The sequence below is a fragment of the Equus asinus genome, chromosome 5 (assembly GCF_041296235.1).
Source record: "Equus asinus isolate D_3611 breed Donkey chromosome 5, EquAss-T2T_v2, whole genome shotgun sequence".
Taxonomy (NCBI): Eukaryota; Metazoa; Chordata; class Mammalia; order Perissodactyla; family Equidae; genus Equus; species Equus asinus.
The window spans coordinates 71,517,520-71,537,433 of NC_091794.1; the positions used below are offsets into that span (position 1 = coordinate 71,517,520).

The window sequence follows — 19,914 nt, forward strand, 5'->3', positions numbered from 1 at the left end:
AGTTCGGATCCCGGGTGCGGACATGGCACTGCTTGGCAAGCCATGCTGTGGTAGGCGGCCCACATATAAAGTAGAGGAAGATGGGCATGGATGTTAGCTCAGGGCCAGTCTTCCTCAGCAAAAGGAGGAGGATTGGCAGCAGATGTTAGCTCAGGGCTAATCTTCCTCAAAAAAAAAAAAAAAAGAACGAAAAGAAAAAAGAAAATCTCAAATCAATAACCTAAACTTCCACCTTAAGACACAGGAAAAACAAAACCAAACTAAACGAAGTGAGCAGGAAGAAGGAAATGATGAAGATTAGAGTAGAAATTAATGAAACGGCAGAAAGACAAGACAATAAAGTGGGGGGGAGGGCGGAGATCAGTGAAACCAAACGTTGGTTCTTTCAAAAGCTCAACAAAGTTGACAAACCTTTGGCTCCACTGACGAAGAAAAAAAGCAAGAACTCAAATTACTAGGATGAGAAATGAAAGAAGAGATACAACTACTGATCTTGCAGAAATAAAATGGATTATAAAGGATACTATGAACAACTGTATGCTGATAAACTACATAATGTAAATGAAATGCACAAATTTATAGAACAACACATGGGGCCGGCCCCGTGGCCGAGTGGTTAAGTTGGAACGCTCCGCTTCTGGCGGCCCAGGCTTTCGCCAGTTTGAATCCTGGGCGCGGACACAGCACCGCTCATCAAGCCATGCTGAGGCAGCATCCCACATGCCACAACTGGAAGGGCCCACAACTAAAAACACACAACTATGTACCGGGGGGCTTTGGGGAGAAAAAGGAAAAATTAAAAAAAAAAAAAAAAAAGAATAACAAACTACCAAAACTACCCAAGAAGAAATAGACGATACGAATAGACCTATAACTAGTAAATAGACTGAACTCACCACCAAAACACTACCCAAAGAAGCCAAGAGGGCTGCACTAGTGAATTCTACCAAACATTTAAAGAATATACACCAATTTTTCATAAACTCTTCGAAAAAACAGAAAAGAGGAAACACCTCCCAACTCCTTGAGGCCAGTATTACCCTGATATCCCTTAAAATAACGGATGCGTAAGTTCTTATCAAAATACCAGCAAACCTAACCTAGCAACATATGAAAAGAATTACACACCACGACCAAGTGAGATTTATCCCAGGAAAACAATGTTGGATTAACATCCAAAAAGCAATGTAATCCACACTATATTAATGAATAAAAAATAAAACCCACAGGAGCATTTCAACAGAGGCAGAACAATCCAACACCCTTTTCCTGATGAAAACACTCAACAAAGTGAAATAGAAGGGAACCTCCTCAGCCTATTAAAGGCCGCTACAAAAAACCAAAAGCTAACATCACTGAATGGTGAAAGACTAGAGGCTTTCCCCCTAAGATCAGGAAAACACAAGGACGTCTGCTTCAATACTTCAACTTCAGTGTTCAATACCTCAACACTGGATTGGAGATTCTAACCAGCGAAACTGCACAAGAAAATGAAATAATAGGCCTCCGAAGTGGAAAGGAAGAAGTAAAACTATCCCCATTTGCAGATGACATGATATTGTATATAGAAAATTCTAAGGAATCCACTAAACAATTATTAGAAGTAAAAAATGAGTTCAGAAAGTTTTTTAGGATATATGACCATCAAAAAAAATCAATCCTAGGGGCTGGCCCAGTGGCATAGTGGTTAAGTTCACGAGCTCTGCTTTGGCAGCCAGGGTTCGCCGGTTCGGATCCTGGGTGCCAACATGGCACTGCTTGGCAAGCCATGCTGTGGTAGGTGTCCCACATATAAAGTAGAGGAAGATGGGCATGGATGTTAGCTCAGGGCCAGTCTTCCTCAGCAAAAAGAGGAGGACTGGCAGTAGTTAGCTCAGGGCTAATCTTCCTCAAAAAAAAAAGAAAGCAATTCTATGTATAATAATACCAAAAGAAAACACTTAGAAATAAACAAAAGTGTCAAACTTATAAACTAGAAAACATTGTTGAAAGAAATTAAAGGTCTATTTTAAATAAAGAGAAAGACATCCCACGCTTATGAATGAAAGATTCCAGACTGATAAGATGGCAAAACATTGGTGAAAATAATTAAAGATGATCCAAATAAACAGAAAGACATCATGATCATGGGTCAGAAAACTTAATTCTGATAATACAGCAATATTCCCCCAAATTGATACACATATTTGATGCAATCCCCATTGGAATCCCAGCTGGATTCTTTGCAGAAACTGCCAAGTTGATTTGAAAATTCATATGGAAATATAAGGAATCCAGAGTAGCCAAAACAATCCCAAAAAAGAATAAAGCTGGAAGACTCACACTTTCCAATTTCAAAACTCACTACAAGACAACAGTAATCAAGACACTGTGGTACTGACATAAGGACAGACATACCAATCAATACAACAGAACTGAGAGTAAAGAAATAAACCCACGAATCTACAGTCAACTGATTTTCAACAAGAGTGCCAAGACCACTCAGTGGGGAAAGAAGAGCCTTTTCAACAAATAGCACTTGGACAACTAAAGAGCCACATGCAAAAGAATGAAGCTAGACCCTTAAACCTCAATGGGAGGTAAAGGAAAAAATGTTAAAGCTTTATATTCACAACGAAAAGAATGGGAGATGAGACTACAGCCAACAGCATTTCAGAAGCTAGACAGCAGACAGATGAGCGATAGCTTGACTTAGTTCTCCACTATGGTCACTCTGCTAAGCCAACAGCAGGGCAAGCCTAGAAGCAAGACAGTTACCATCAACAGATCCCAGAAGAACTCTGAGATTCAACCTCCACACAAATAAAATGAGAAGAATTTTGGGGCTGGCCCAGTGCTGCAGCAGTTAAGTTCGCATATTCCACTTTGGTGGCCCGGGGTTCGCTGGTTCAGATCTCGGGTGCGGACCTACACACTGCTTGGCAAGCCATGCTGTGGTAGGCGTCCCACATATAAAGTAGGGGAAGATGTGCATGCATGTTAGCTCAGGGCCAGTCTTCCTCAGCAAAAAGAAGGAGGATTGGCAGCAGATGTTAGCTAAGGGCTAATCTTCCTTAAAAACAAAAAAGGGAATAATTTCTATATTTCCCACCAAGTTATTGTGAGGAGCAAAACAGGAATTGTATGTGAAAGGGCTTTTCAGATAGTAACGTGTTATAAGAGTATGCTATAAAGGAGCCTTATCGTTACCTTGCCACGTCATCACTCCAAGGAATCGATCAGCTACTTCCTGAGGGAAACTCCAATGCTCCGGAAGGCACAGGGTCCCATCAGACCTTTCAGAACACAATTTCTCCAGGTTAGCAATCAGGAAGTCCAGGCAGATGTTGACCAAAGAGTAGGGAGATGCCTCCTCCTAGCAAACAAACCCCCAAATAAACTTAGTTAGCATATATCTACAAAAACTCAACATAAAAGTGGGCATGCCATATATCAAACTACTTGATGAGGCCGCCTGAAGGTACATTCTCCTCACTCAACTAATGATTCACATGTAATAAACCACCTTATTCCAACTGTTACCTGAAGGGAAGATTTGATCTGTTGTAGCTTCTGTTGTATTTTGAAGAAATTTAAGTTATTCCAATCCCTCACTTATCGCCTGTTCTGTGCCAGCCACTAAAAGTACAGGGATGAGTAAGATACAGTTTTAATCCTTTTGGAGTTAACAGCTTAGTGGGGAATACAACCAAGAAATCTGACAATTTCAATATAACACAAAGAACTGTTCAAGCAGAGATCAATGGTCAATCATTCAACAAACATCTCTTCAGTGATTACTGTGTGCCAGAGGATAAGGCCTGCCTACTCTCACCCTCAAAAGCGTTCACGAGGTAAAGGGTTGCCACACCCAGAGCACTGCAGAAGAGTAGGAAGTGACAGGGAGGTGAGACTGTAAAGGCCTATTTCTCCTCTAAGAGGGACTGGCATTTGTTCATTCAACAGATATTTGAAAGGCATGGCACCATATTAGACATGAATAGAAAGTGATAAGCCAAACAGAGACTGACTGCTATCTTTGTCAAATGCTTCAACATGCAATTAATTCATTGACCTCCACATTACTTTCAATTGATTAAATTCCCTCCACGGTCCCAAGTGTAAATTTTGTTGTTAGTGCTTTCAAGTCAATCCCGACTCCTAGCACCCCTGTGCACCGGAGAGTGGAACCCTGCCCAGTCTTTTTGCTCCATTCTCTCACCTTCCAGTGCCACATCAGACAAGACTCCACTGCTATTCATAGGGTTTTCATAGCCAATTTTTTTTCAGAAGTGGGTGGACAGGTCCTTCCGAGTTTGTCTAGTCTGGAAATTCCGCTGAAACCTGTCCACCATGGGTGACCCTGATGGTATTTGAAATACCGGTGGGACAGCTTTCAGCATCACAGCAACACACAGCCACCACAGTATGACGACTGAGAGATGGTGGTATGGCCACCATGATGAGCACGCCAAATCTTAATCAGCGCTAGACCACCAGGGATGGCTCAGTATAATTTACTGTAGAAGATAAAGTATAAATTACTCCTCTGCAAATACCCTCAACTCCTTGTTCCCTCCTCCCTGACACTCTTGAGACAAAACTCCATTTCTGGAAGAACTTCACTATCCACGTTTTTTGTGGCAACACCCAGCAGCTAATCATCTACGGAGAGGGGGAGGATTCACCCAACATAGCATGTCACGGCAAATTCATAATCAGGAACTTCAAATGAGGCCTGAGTAGCTGGAAATCCTGTCACGTCTCTTCAGACAGGGCACTCTCCACCACTGGGCAAGAATTACTTCACGCAGTCTACTTGTTCTTCAAACCCATTTTATGCTGATCTCACTTCACTGAGAAAAACGAAGCCAAGTCACCAGCAAATTTAGCTGGAAACTGCATGCATCTTTCCCTTATTCTCTTATATGGAAAATGTGTATCTCCTTGCAAGGACCAACACTTCCATATGCGCTGGCTGGATTTCATCCCTCTTGCCTTGGCCTCTCTCCTGTTATTTCTTCATTCATATATACATCTTCAAACTTTCCTTCTCAAAAGTGTCATTCTCTTTTGCTTTTGTTTTTGTTTTAAAGATTTTATTTTTCCTTTTTCTCCCCAAAGCCCCCCAGTACATAGTTGTGTATTTTTCGTCACGGGTCCTTCTAGTTGTGGCATGTGGGATGCCGCCTCAGCATGGCTTGATCAGCGGTGCCATGTCCGCGCCCAGGATTCAAGCCAGTGAAACCCTGTCCACCGCAGCAGAATACTCGAACTTAATGACTCAGCCAGGGGGCTGGCCCTCTCAAATGTGTCATTCTTAACAAACAATTCATGCTCAATTATTTGCCTTAAAGAAACTCTCTGTTGACCCCCACATCCTCTTCAATTACTCTTCATAACTAAACTTCTCTGATGTTTACTCTACAAGCTGTAATAATCACTTTCCTCCTCTTCATTTTTGTTTTTAATTGAGGTATAACTTACTTACAGTAGCAGAAAAAAATTATTTTGGTGTATACTAAGTTGTACGAGTTTCGATGAATGCATAGTCGTGTACCACCACCATTGTAAACAGTTTCATGACTCAAAAATCCCCTAGTGTCCCTTTGTAGAGAACTGCTCCCACTAACCCTACACAACCACCTCTCTGTGTTCAGTCCCCAGAGTCCTGCCTTTTCCACAATGTCATATAGAGTCATACAGTATGCAGGCCTTTCGAATCTGGCTGCTTTCCCTTCACACAGTGCACCTCAGATCGCAGCACACTGCTGCCTGTTTCTCTCGTTCACTCCCCTGTGCACCTGAGAAGCGCTCCACTGCATGCACTACAGCTGCTTTATTCACCAAGTGAAGGGCATTTTGAGTGTTTAAAGTTTCTGACAATGTGAAATAAAGCTGCTATAAATATTCATGTAACGGTTTGTGTGAACATAGTTCTTATTCTTCTTGGGCAGTTACCTAGGAACGGGACTCCTGGGTCCCTGGAATTCCATACCTCCTATATGTATGTGTTTAACTTTACGTAAGAAAGTGCCAGCCTGTTCTTGGAAAGTGGCTGTACCATTCTGCATTCCCAGAAGAATTCAGGAGAGTTTCAGTTGCTCCAAATCCTCACCACGTCAGAATTCATGTCATAAAAGAGGCAGGGAAGCAAAAGAATTCCCTGAAACAGTCTCAGCAGACTTCTACTTGGGTCTCAAAAGCCAGAATTGGTTCATACGCCCCTGGGAAAATGGAGATTATGGTTCCTGTGGGTAATTTCTATAGATGTATCTTCCAGGTCACTATTTCTCTATTCAGCGCTGTTTGCTTCTTCACAGTCTAATTGTCCACTGTAATTTTTTCATTTTTTATTTTATCTTTAATTTCTCTCTCTCTTTTTTTTTTTTGTGAGGAAGATTGGCCCTGAGCTACTATCTGTTGCCAATCTTTCATTTTTTTTTCTCCCCAAAGCCCCAGTATATAGTTGTATATACTAGCTATAGGTCATTTTAGTTCCTCTATGTGGGATGTCGCCACCGCATGGCTTGATGAGTGGAGCCTAGGTCCACGCCCAGGATCCAAACTGGTGAACCCCAGGCCACCAAAACAGAGCACATGAACTTAAACCACTCAGACACAGGGTGACCCCCTATCTGTAATTTATTTGATGTAAATTTTAAATATATTTATTTTATAATGCATCAATAATTCCATTTCCTGAAGTGTCTGGAAATCTAATTCTGTTAGTTGTTGATTCTGTTGATTCTTACTGATGGAGGCCCATGTTTTGTGAATTAAAATTGTGAGCTGGTCTTTAATGAGATTTTATTTGTAGGACTGCTGTGAGGCCTGGGTAGAAGACATGCTACATCAGAGAGACTCTGCTAAATGCTAGTTACCCCAGGAGCATTACAGGGATCACTTTGATAATTTCCCAGCTATAGATTTCCTGAACCAAGCAAGAAATGTCAGTTAAAACTCTAAATTTGTGTGAGGACAGGCCTGTGATAGCAAATTTTTAGAATATATTTTTCTCACTCAAAAGCCAAGCCAAAACTGACAAGCTTCCCTGTTTCTGTTTCCCTTTCTCAGAAGCAGATTTTTTTAGATCTATCATTTCACTGAAGTATAGTCAGCCTTTGTTCACCCGTATTAGTGATATATTTTATATAGAGATAAAGTTTGTAGTCTCCATTCAAACTCCCCACCTGGTTTTGGCAGCGACCCAGGCTCTAATCCCTGGTTAACACTGGTTTTTGTCAAAGCTTCAGGGCCTGAACACAGAGCTGACTTCCAGCTTCTCTGAATTGGGTGGGAGTGCTAGAGATCTCCTTTACTTTGCGTGTGAAAGTGTTTGTTACATTTTATCCAGAATAGTTTGAAGACTTTATATTATTTGCCATATTATTGGACATAGTCGCCCCGTTTAAAACATATAGCATATTAAAGATTAAATTCACATAAAAGATATTTAAAACGTGCAAAATATTTAAATAATAGAATATGAAATATAAACATTTTAAAAACACTCTGTATTAACCACACTGCTTGATGAATATACCCATATTTTGGAATCCCTTATGTGCCCCGCCCTGATGCTATTTCTCATCCCTTCACCCAGAGATTACCGTTATCCTAAATATTGATTAGTTATGCATGTTTCTGAACTTTATATAAATTTTACTGTAATATTCTGCTACTTGTTTTTGTTTTATGAATCAGTAGTATGTTTTAGAGATCTATCCTATGCCATTCATTCTTCAAATCACTCTATCTGGTTTCCAACCCCAACAAAGACCAGTAATGACTCTGCCTCGTTAATATTTGTCTACTGATTATGTGACTCTAAGTATCAACTATAACCCCAGGGAATTCTGGATTATTATCTCCGGGTCAGATCTCTCTTTAAGCCATCGTCTTAGATATTCAATCACGTGCCTCCCTGATATATCTATTTAACTGTGTCACAAACACCTCAAACTCACCAGGTACAAAACTGTACTTCCCCAGTGTTTCCCCACTCAGTAAATGGCATCACATCTATTCAGTTGCTTAATCTTTACTGACACTTCCTTGTCGTTAAGCAACACCCCACACAAACACACATTTGTCACCTACCCCCCACCCGGATCCACTCTTTAACCTTCTCCACCCTGCTCTCTACTCCTGGAGATGAACTGTGTGGATCCTATGAATAGGCCCCCTTGCCCTCTGGTTGTCAGTTTAGTTCTGACAACATGAAGCTCTCAAAAAAGTCAGGAGGGAGGAGAATGAAGTTACAATAGAATGTGTATTAGTTTCTTAGAGTTGCTATAACAAATTACCACAAAATTGGTGGCTAAATACAACAGAAATTCATTCTCTCACGGTTCTGGAGGACAGAAGTCCAAAAATTAAGATGGAAGCAGGGCCATTCGCCCTCTGAAGGCTCCAGGGAAGAATTCTTTACCAGCTTCTGGTGGCTCCTGGCTTTCCTCAGCTTGTGGCAGCCTAACTCTAATCTCTGCCTCCATCTTCACATGGCCTTGTTCCCTGTGTCTCTATGTCTCAAATCTCCCTCCCTGTCTCTTTATTTAGGCTGGACCCTGAGTCAATACATATATACTATATAATAACATATATTATATATTTATAGCGTATACATATTTCTGTAAAACTTCACTAATATGAGACCAAAGTTCTAAAACAAAAACATGAAAGGATGAGGCAACAACAGCAACAGTCCACCCTAAATTTTAGGTGGACCCTAAATCCAGATGATCTTCTCAATATCATCCACTTACCTATACTTGCAAAGACCCTATCTCCAAATAAGGTCAAATTCACAGGTTCCAGGGGTCAGGACTTAGACAAGTTTTACGGGAACATAATTCAACCCACTACAGATTATTTCCCCAGTTCACTTTAAGGTTGCCTTGGACTGGCTGTATCCCCCCAATCACTCCTTTAAAATCAGCCCTCTCTCCTCGCTATAGACTGAATGCTTGTGTTCCTCCAAAATTCTTATGTCAAAATTTAACCCCAATTTTATGGTATTTGGAAGTATGAACCTTTGGGAAGTGATCAGACCACATGGTAGAGCCCTCATGAATGGAATCAGCACCCTTGTAAAAGAGAGCCCAGAAAGCCCCCTTGCCCCTTCTGCCATGTGAGAACACAGCAAAAAGATGTCTATGAACCAGGAAGCGGACTCTCACCAGACACCAAATCTGCCAGCACCTTGATCTTGGACCTCCTAGCCTCCAGAACTGTGAGAAACAAATTTCTGTCATTCATAAATCACCCAAGTCTATGCTATTTTTGTTACAGAAACCCAAATGGACTAAGCCACTCCTTTCAGGAGGTCCACAGGGCGAGGGGTGGCAACAGCTGCTGTTACTAGACACAGAGCAGTGCATTATTGTGGTTTTCCACACCTCACTCTTACTATCTTTGGAAGTACTCCTTTAATGACACTCTTATTGACATACCCCTATTCTGAGTGTGTCATCTCTTCCTGCTGCCAGTATGATGTTAAATCTCCCAAATAAATATCTAGTTCATCCTCTTCTTTCTAGCTCCATGACCAATTTCTAACACAAGTCACTACCATCCAACTAAGAACATTGAAAAACTCCAAATAAGCTTCTCCACTTTGCTCCTAATCCTTTTCTAATCCATCTCTACTCGGAGTCTAGACTCATCATTTCTAAAATATAAACTGTACTATATAACTCTCCTAACTAACATGTTTTAATGTGTACAAAGTAAAAAAGCAAAATAAACAAAAAACTGTATTTCTATACGCAACCAATAACTGGAAAAGTAAATTTTAAAAATTTACAATAGCCTTTTAAAAACATCAAATATAGGCCCTACCCAAGAAGATAACAAAAATCTAGGTACTCAAAGTAGCATCCATAAAGTCCACCTTACAATAACATATCAGACATGGTAAGCAGCAAGAGAAAAAAAATAATAGTAGAAACAAATCCAGAAATAATTGAAATGACATAATTAGCAAAGACTTTAAAACAGATATTACAATTCATTGATATAAAGCAAAACATAAACATAATGATAGAATAAATATGGAATCTCAACAGAGAAATGGAAGATCTGAACAAGCTGCAAAGGGAACTTCTAGAGTGGAAAAATAAATAATACCGGGCCGGCCCCGTGGCCCAGTGGTTAAGTTTGTGCACTCTGCTTTGGCGGCCCAGAGTTTCCCCAGTTCGGACCCTGGGCACAGACATGGCAGCGCTCATCAGGCAATGCTGAGGCGGTGTCCCACATGCCACAGCTAGAAGGACCCACAACTAAAAATGTACGACTATGTACCAGGGGGCTTTGGGGAGAAAAAGGAAAAGTAAAATCTTTAATAAATAAATAATACATTAGAGAAGAGTATCAACAGACTAGACACTATAAAATTAGAGATCAGTGAAATTGAAGATAGTGCAATAAAAACTAAAGCAGAAAAGGGCTGGGGAAAAAAATGAAGAATAGAGTCCCAAGGGACAATCTTAAGCAGTCTAATATAAATGTGTAATTAAACCTCCAGGGGCTGGCCCTGTGGCCGAGTGGTTAAGTTCATGTGCTCCCCTGCAGGCGGCCCAGTGTTTCGTCTGTTCGAATCCTGGGCGCGGACATGGCACTACTCAACAAACCACGCTGAGGTGGCGTCTCACATGCCACAACTAGAAGGACCCACAACGAAGAATACACAACTATGTACCGGGGCGCTTTGGGAAGAAAAAGAAAAAAGTAAAATCTTTAAAAAATGAAAAAAAAACCCTCCAGAAGAGAGGAGATATTGGGGAGAAAAAATATTTTAAGAAACAATGGTCTGAGCAGCCTGGTGGCACAGCAGTTAAGTTCGCATGCTCTGCTTTGGCAGGGGATTCACCAGTTTGGATCCCGGGTGTGGACATGGCACCGCTTGGCAAGCCATGCTGTGGCAGGCGTCCCATATACAAAAGTAGAGGAAGGTGGGCAAAGATGTTAGCCTAGGACCAGTCTTCCTCAGCAACAAAAAAGAGGACCGGCAGCACATGTTAGCTCAGGGCTAATCTTCCTCAAAAAAAACTAATAATTTAAAATTTAAAAGAAAGAAACAATGGTCGACAAGGACAATATGCTATACTTGGATTACAGGAAATTGTTTTGTAATTTAATATTTACTGAATTACAAAGTTAATTCACTGGGTAGAAACAATAATAAAACAAATTTTAGGGCTTTCTTAAAAAAAATGTCCAGGGACTGGCCTGGTGGTGCAGTGGTTAAGTGTGCACATTCTGCGTTGGCAGCCCAGGGTTCGCCAGTTAGGATCCCGGGTGCAGACATGGCACCGCCTGGCAAGCCATGCTGAGGCTCCAGGGTCCTACAGCCCCCCAGCAGGGAGGGCCTCTGCTTGCCATTGGCAGGGAGGCCCCGCACAGCATTTGGAACACCAGGAAGCTCCCTAGAGCAGGATTCCCCACAAGGCAGCAGCTTACAAGCCACCACCAGGCCTACGGACTCTGGCCGTGTCCCAGCCGAGGCAAGTGGCTCCCAGAGATCCTGTGAGAGTAAAGTGGGGCAGAGTAGAGCTCCGGTGAAACGACTACATAGCCCAGGGGGGAACTTCAGGTTCTTACAGCAGCCTCAGTGAAAGCCTCTGTACAGCACTAGTGGAGAGGTCCCGACTGGCAATCGCAAGGCGGGAAGGCCCTGGGGCAAAAGCAGCACAGCTAAGTGAGCTAATGACAGACTGCAGAATATACCCATAGCTCTGCTGGGACCTATAGTGGACAAGTGTGATCTGGTGGGCTCTGTTAGGGACAAATCGGAGATTATAGGTGATCCTGCTCCTGGCTGATGGGAAAGCCCACAACACAGCTGCAGACCACAAGGAGGGAGTGCGTCCAGGTGGGTTGCAGCAGTAGGCACCAGCAGCCTGAGGTCCCCTTGCGAAAGCCCGCACAACCGACGAGGGACCCCACAGGACCACTGTGACTACGAGGAGGGGTCCAGACCCAGTCAGTAACAGCTGACAGGGTTCCTGGTTGGGGCAGTCTAAACAGCTGCCCCCACACACATACCAACTGCAACAAGTAGAAGCAGCAACTAAACTCTATCTGTATGCAGAGGCACAAACCCACGCCATCAAGCAGTATGAAAAAATATATTAAATCTCCAGAACAGAAGGAAAATGATAAGCATCCAGAAAACAATCCCAAAGACAATGAAATCTACAACCTAAATGACAACGATTTCAAAACTGCCATTATGAAAAAACTCAACGACCTAAAAGAGAATTCAGATAGACAACTCAATGAGTTCAGGAGCTATGTCACAAAAGAGCTTGACACCATAAAAAAGAACCAATTAGAAATACTGGAGATGAAGAACACAATGGAGGAGATTAAGAAAAATCTAGACTCTCTGAACAGTAGGGTCGATAATATGGAGGACAGAATTAGCAACTTGGAGAATAGGAATATAGAAGTGCTGCAGGCAGAGGAGGAGAGAGAATTAAGACTAAAAAGAAATGAAGAAACTCTCTCAGAATTATCCGACTCAATTAGGAGATGCAACATAAGGATTATAGGTATACCAGAGGGAGAAGAGAAGGAGAAGGGGGCAGAAAGTCTGTTCAAAGAAATAATAGCTGAGAACTTTCCAAACTTGGGAAGAGAGATGGAACCTCATGTCACAGAAGCCAACAGATCTCCAAACTTTATTAACACAAGAAGACCAACCCCAAGACATATAGTAGTGAAACTAGCAAAAGTCAACGACAAAGAGAAAATACTAAGGGCAGCCAGGCAGAAGAAAATAACTTACAAAGGAAACCCCATAAGGCTATCAGCAGATTTCTCAGGAGAGACCTTACAGGCTAGAAGAGATTGGAATGAAATATTCAAAACTCTGAAGGATAAAAACTTGCAGCCAAGAATACTCTACCCAGCAAAAATATCCTTCAAATACGATGGAGAAGTAACAACTTTCCCAGATAAACAAAAGTTAAGGGAGTTCATCACCACAAAACCTCCTCTTCAAGAATTGCTCAGGAAGAAGCTCATTCTTGAAAAATCAAAAAAAGGAAAGGGGTTACAAAATCCAGAACAAAGGAGATAAGCAGAAGGACAATAACACAAAGTAATAGCTCTCCATCAGGACAAAATGCAAAAGAACAGGAAAGCAAGTGATAAAATGGCAACAGTAGGCCCCCACGTTTCAACAATCACACTAAACGTGAATGGATTGAACTCTCCAATCAAAAGGCACAGGGTGGCAGGATGGATCAAACAACAAGATCCAACAATATGCTGCCTCCAGGAAACACACCTCAGCCCCAAAGACAAACACAGACTCAGAGTGAAGGGGTGGAAGACAATACTCCAAGCTAATAATGAACAAATGAAAGCAGGTGTTGCCATACTTATATCAGACAAAGTAGACTTCAAAGCAAAACAGGTAACGAAAGACAAAAAGGGGCAGTATATAATGATCAAAGGGACGCTCCACCAAGATGACAACAGTCATAAATATATACGCACCTAACACAGGAGCACCAAAATTCGTGAAGAAACTCTTAACAAAACTAAAAGGAGACATCAACAGTAATACAATAATAGTAGGGGACCTCAACACCCCATTAACACCAATGGACAGATCATCCAGACAGAAAATCAACAAGAAAATTACAGAATTAAATGAAAAATTAGATCAGATGGACCTAATAGATATATATAGAACACTTCATCCAAAAACAGCAGGTTACACATTCTTCTCAAGCACGCATGGAACATTCTCAAGGATAGACCATATCTTGGGAAACAAAGCAAGCATCAATAAGTTCAAGAGGGTTGAAATAATATCAATCATCTTTTCTGATCACAATGCTATGAAACTAGAAATCAACTACAAGAATAAAGCTGGGAAAGGGCCAAAAATGTGGAGACTAAACAACATGCTACTGAACAAACAATGGATTATTGAAGAAATTAAAGACGAAATCAAATATTATCGGGAGACAAATGAAAATGAAAACACACCGATGTCAAAGAGTGTACTGCCTACGTTTTCTTCCAGAAGCCTTATGGTTTCAGGTCTCAGCTTTAGGTCTTTGATCCATTTTGAGTTTATTTTGGTGAATGGTGAAAAAGAATGGTCAATTTTCATTCTTTTACATGTGGCTTTCCAGTTTTCCCAGCACCATTTGTTAAAAAGACTTTCTTTTCTCCATTGTATGCCCTCTGCTCCTTTGTCAAAGATAAGCTGTCCATAGATGTGTGGTTTTATTTCTGGGCTTTCAATTCTGTTCCATTGATCTGTGCACCTGTTTTTGTACCAGTACCATGGTGTTTTGATTACTGTAGCTTTGTAGTATGTTTTGAAGTCAGGGATTGTGATGCCTCCCGTTTTGTTCTTTTTTCTCAGGACTGCTTTAGAAATTCGGGGTCTTTTGTTGCCCCATATGAATTTGAGGATTCTTTGTTCTAATTCTGTAAAGAATGTCATTGGGATTCTGATTGGGATGGCGCTGAATCTGTAGACTGCTTTAGGTAGAATGGACATTTTAACTATGTTTATTCTTCCAATCCATGTACATGGAATGTCTTGCCATCTCTAGTGGATACCAGGGGAAAGGTGGGGTGGGGCGTGGGCACAAAGGGTGAAGTGGTGCACCTACAACATGACTGACAAACATTAATGTACAACTGAAATTTCACAAGATTGTAACCTATCAATAACTCAATAAAAAAAATAATAAAAAAAAATGAAAACACACCGTACCAAATTATTTGGGACTCAGCAAAGGCAGTCCTAAGAGGAAAATTCATTGAAATACAGGCTCACCTCAATAAGCAAGAAAAATCTTACATAAACAACCTCAAACGACACCTAACGGAATTAGAAAAAGAAGAACAAACAAAGCCCAAAGTCAGCAGAAGGAGGGAAATAATAAGAATTAGAGCAGAAATAAATGATATTGAAACAAAAAAGACAGTAGAAAGGATCAATGAAACAAAGAGTTGGTTCTTCGAAAAAATTAACAAAATTGACAAACAGCCAGACTCACTAAAAAAAAAAAAAGAGAGAAGTCTCAAATAAATAAAATTAGAAACGAGAGAGGAGAAATCACAACAGATACTGAAGAAATACAAAGGATCATAAGAGAATACTATGAAAAACTATATGCCAACAAATTGAACAACCTAGATGAAATGAATAAATTCCTAGACTCATACAACCTACCCAAACTGAATCAGGAAGAAATAGAGAATCTGAATAGAACAATCACAAGCAAAGAAATAGAAACAGTAATCAAAAACCTCCCCAAAAATAACAGTCCAGGACCAGACGGCTTCTCTGGATAATTCTACCAAACATTCAAAGAAGATTTAATACCTATCCTTCCCAAACTGTTCCAGAAAATAGAAGAAGATGGAGCACTCCCTAATACATTCTATGAAGCCAACATCACCCTGATCCCCAAACCTGACAAGGACAACACAAAGAAGGAAAACTACAGGCCAATATCACTGATGAATATAGATGCAAAAATCCTCAACAAAATTTTGGCAAACTGAATACAGCAATATATCAAAAAGATTATACACCATGATCAAATGGGATTTATACCAGGGACACAGGGATGGTTCAACATCCGCAAGTCAATCAACGTGATACACTACATTAACAATATGAGAAACAAAAAACACATGATCATCTCAATAGATGCAGAGAAAGCATTCGACAAGATCCAACATCCATTTATGATAAAAACCCTCAATAAAATAGGTATAGAAGGAAAGTACCTCAACATAATAAAGGCCGTATATGACAAACCCACAGCCAACATCATACTCAACGGACAAAAACTGAAACCCATCCCTCTCAGAACAGGAACAAGACAAGTGTGCCCACTTCCACCATCAATAAATTTGATAATTCAGATGAAATAGGCAAATCCTAGAATGACAAACTATAAAAACTGACAATCTGTTAGTAAGTGCATACACATTTAGGGATGTTATGTCTTCTTGATGAACTGACCCTTTTATAACTATAAAATAAAATATATGAATAGCTCTATATAATTAAATTCCTCACCCAAGAAACATATAAAAACTTTTCCCCAAAGAAATTAAAGTCTCAATGGCTTTACTGGTGAGTTACACTAAAGATCTAATAAAGAAATAATACCAATCCTCCACAAACTCAAAAAATTCAATAGAGAAGTGTTCCCTATTCACTTTTTGAGGGAATTCACTTTCCTATTCATTTTTTGACGTTAGCGTTATCCGGATACTAAAATTAGATAAAATATTTCTAGAGAGTAATTTCCCTCATAAAACATGGACATAAAAATATTTAACAAAATATTAGCAAATAGACTCCTGCGAGACATAAAAATAATACATCACGGAGGCCGGCCCCGTGGCCAAGTGGTTAAGTTCCCTCGCTCTGCTTCGGCGGCACAGGGTTTCACCGGTTTGCCTCCTGGGTGGGGACACAGCACTGCCCATCACGCCACGTTGAGGTGGTGTCCCACACACCACAACTAGAAGGACCCACAACTAAGAATATACAACCGTGTACCGGGGGGCTTTGGGAGAAAAAGGAAAACAAATAAAAATAAAATCTTTAAGAAAATAATAATAATAATAATACATCATGACCAATGGGGTTTATTCCCAAAATGTAAAGTTAAATTTGCAATCAATAAAATCCACATTAACAGAATAAAAACATACAATCTTAATAAATGCTGAAAAAGCATTTCACAAAATTCAATACACATTTATGATTTTAAAAAGAAAACTCTCAGGGCTGGCCCCCTAGCCAAGTGGTTGAGTTCATGTGCTCTGCTTGAGTGGCCCAGGGTTTCGCTGGTTCGGATCCTGGACGCGGACATGGCACTGCTTATCAAGCCATGCCAAGGCAGCATCCCACATGCCACAACTAAAAGGATCCACAACTAAAAATATACAGCTATGTATCAGGCGGCTTTGGGGAGAAAAAGGGCGGGGGGGGGGGGGGGATAAAATCTTTAAAAAAAAAAAGAAAGAAAACTCTCAGCAAACTAAGAATAGAATAAAACTCCCTTAATTTGATAAAGGCATCTATGGAAAAACCTATAGCCAGTATCACACTTAAAGGTGAAAGATCTAAAATATAAAGATTTCTACTCTCACCGCTTCTCTTTAACAATCTACAAAAGGTCCTAAAAAACGCAACCTAAAAGGATACAGCCTTGGGTCTACACCATTTCTGTTGTAGTTTGGGACAGCGCAGGGGACCCGTGTGGGTGTGAACCAAGGAGCTAGGCCACTCCCCACGTAAAGCACCTGCATGTCCCTCAATGTTGCCCAAGCCCTCCCTTCCTCCCCCTACCCAACGTGGGGGGAGGGTGAAGGGCCAGTTACTGGGTGTTTATACAGAGTAGGTGGATTTTATTTCACACGCTTTTGAGTTAACGTTGGAAAACTAATCACAACACAAGCAGTTTCTAAACCAAAAATGACATGTTGTAAAAGGACGACAAACATTGGGTCAAAATGGAAAAAGAAAAAAAGGATATAAAAATACTTGCAGATGACAAGATGACAAAATCTTAAGAAATCTTCAAAAAAAAAACCTACTAGAGAAAATAAGTGACTTTAGCAAGGCTGTAGGATACAAGATCAATATACCAGGAAAAAAGTTTACACGGAGTTTTAAAAAATATTCACAGTAGTATCAAAAACAGGGATAAATTCAACAAAATACGTATAAGATCTTTACACCAAAAACTACAAAACACTGCTAAGTAAAATTAAAGACGGCATAAATAAATGTAAAAATAACTATCATAGGGGAAAATGTATTCATGCATCGTGTAATTTTAACAACTAATTGAAACAAAATCTTACAAGGAAAATGAGTGTACATAGTACACGGCGGAGTCAGACAGAATGGACTGATGTGATCACTCTTAAGAAAATCTTGTTTCGATTCCAATCAACGGCAACAAAAAATGCGCTCGAGACACTGTGATAGCACATACTCAAAACCCAGCTCACAAACAAATTTACAAATTATAGAGCAGCTTTTAAAAGGGAGCCCGAAAGAGTAGGAGGAGTCTGGGCTAGATCTCTGCAGGGCACAAAAGCCTCCCGACGAGGCGTTCGTCTGTGCAGCACAGCCTCCATCAGCACCGCCTGCCCTCCTTACTACTTTCGGGTTGAGCCTTCACTAGATTCTGAGTTCCAAGAGCCAGCCCCTTGGGGGGCCGTGGAACGCGGCCTGACATCAGAACGCCCGAAGTCAAGTCCACGGGCAAATTAACTAACTTGCAGAGTTCTCAACTTCACTACACGCCAGAAACACGGAGATGACCAACGCCTGCGAAAGACGAGATGAGCGGATTACCTTAGAGATGCTCTACTCGACACACAGTAGGCGCCAACACGCACCTTCGCCTTTTGCTCAGTTTAGTTTAACTGGCATGGCGGGGGGAGAGGGGGTCACCAACACGTGCAACTGCAGGACTTCCGGCTTCGGGGTTCCAGCTGCCACAATCGGGCTCAGGGCGGTCTCTCCGTTAGGGTCCCCCGGCCCAATGCCCCGGGGAGTCGCGGCCTCCGGGGAGCACCCCGTCCGCGAGGCACGCGGGGGACGCTCGAGGTCCGGGGCGTTCGGGTTCACCACGGCTACCACCGGCCCGGCTAGCGTCGCGCCCGGCGCTCCCGTCCTAACCCACGCCGCCTGCCACGCAGCCGCCGCCCGCAGCACGCGCAGGCCAGAACCCGAGACCCGGGCGGGCGCGGGTGCGAGGTCGGCGCGCTCGGCCCCGGGCGTCCCACCCGGGGCAGCAAACTCTCCTCCGGCGGGCACCTCCCCAGCGACGACGGGCGCCAGGCAGGGGCTCAGCCTCTCCAGACTTTACCCCCGCGGCGACCGCCTGCGCCGGCCCGGGCCGGGACGTCCCGCCGGGGTTCGCGGGCCCGACGCCACCCCGGGGCTCACCTGCACCACGCAGCTGCCCTGGGCATCCTTCTCAGCGTCGGGAAGGGCTATGTTGCGGGGCGCCAAGGCCGGGTGCAAGAAGTGAACCATGGCGAGCCCCCGCCGGCCGCGCGTCGAGCACAGAGCCGGCGTTGAGCGGGAGCCCGGATCCCGCGAGAGGTGGGGCCGAGACTCAGCCGAGCCAGCCGTCGGGGCACCGGGTCGCGCACGCAGAGCCCGCACCGCACGCCGCGAAGCTTTTGAAACGCCCGGCGTGCCGACGCGCACGCGCCCGCCCCCGCCCCGCCCCGCCCCGCCGACCCCTCCTCCGCCCGTCGGGACCTAACCGTCGTCCTTCGGCGCCCCCTGGGCCCCAGAGACCAGCCTTCGCCTGCCCAGCCGCCGCCCCCAGACCAGCCTCCCTCAGGCCCACGCCTCGGGGACTGACCCCGTTCCTGTCGCCCCTCGGAGGCGGGCCCGCAGCCCAGCTCTGTGGGGTCGGGAAATCGAGTAAAAGACCTTTCTCCTAGAACTCCCGCGACGGCCCCTCTCGTGTCGGTCCTCTCTGTTTCAACCCCCGCTGACGTGGAATGAATCAAACGTCGATCAAAACCGCTTCTCACCTCCCGACTACACAAGATGAACTCAGCTTTCCGGTGACCTAAAAAGTGCCAAGACCCTTATAACCTGCGCCCAGAAAGAAGCCGTGAGAGAGCAGTAACTTAGGCCACGAGCTAATTTAAAAGAAAATAGGTCCTGGGAAAGGATAGTTCTCGGGAGTGTGAGCCGTGGATGACGTCCTGGCCAGGAAGCCCGGCTCAGCCATCTGCTAACTTGTGATCCTTGGGGCAAGATGCTTAATTTCTCGGAAGCTCGACTTCCTCTCAGTGAAATGGGATGAGAATGCCTTTCCGCATAAGGTTAATGTAAGGATCAAGTAAGACAGTGTATGTAAAGCATGTCACAATGCTCGGCACAGAGCAAGTACT

The 19,914-nt window shown here is 42.8% G+C and overlaps 1 protein-coding gene across 1 annotated transcript in view; it reads right to left on the minus strand.

Moving 5' to 3' along the window:
• The window catches only part of ZYG11A (zyg-11 family member A, cell cycle regulator), a 74,445-nt gene extending 55,299 nt beyond the window's left edge, over window positions 1-19,146 (minus strand). Inside the window, exons 1-2 of the mRNA XM_014844302.3 lie at window positions 18,947-19,146; window positions 3,190-3,355 (exon numbers count right to left, since the gene is read on the minus strand). Of these exons, the coding sequence (XP_014699788.3) occupies window positions 3,190-3,355; window positions 18,947-19,036 (256 nt within the window). The 5' untranslated portion in view covers window positions 19,037-19,146. The remainder of the gene's footprint in view (window positions 1-3,189; window positions 3,356-18,946) is intronic.
• Between the last annotated feature and the right edge of the window lie 768 nt (window positions 19,147-19,914).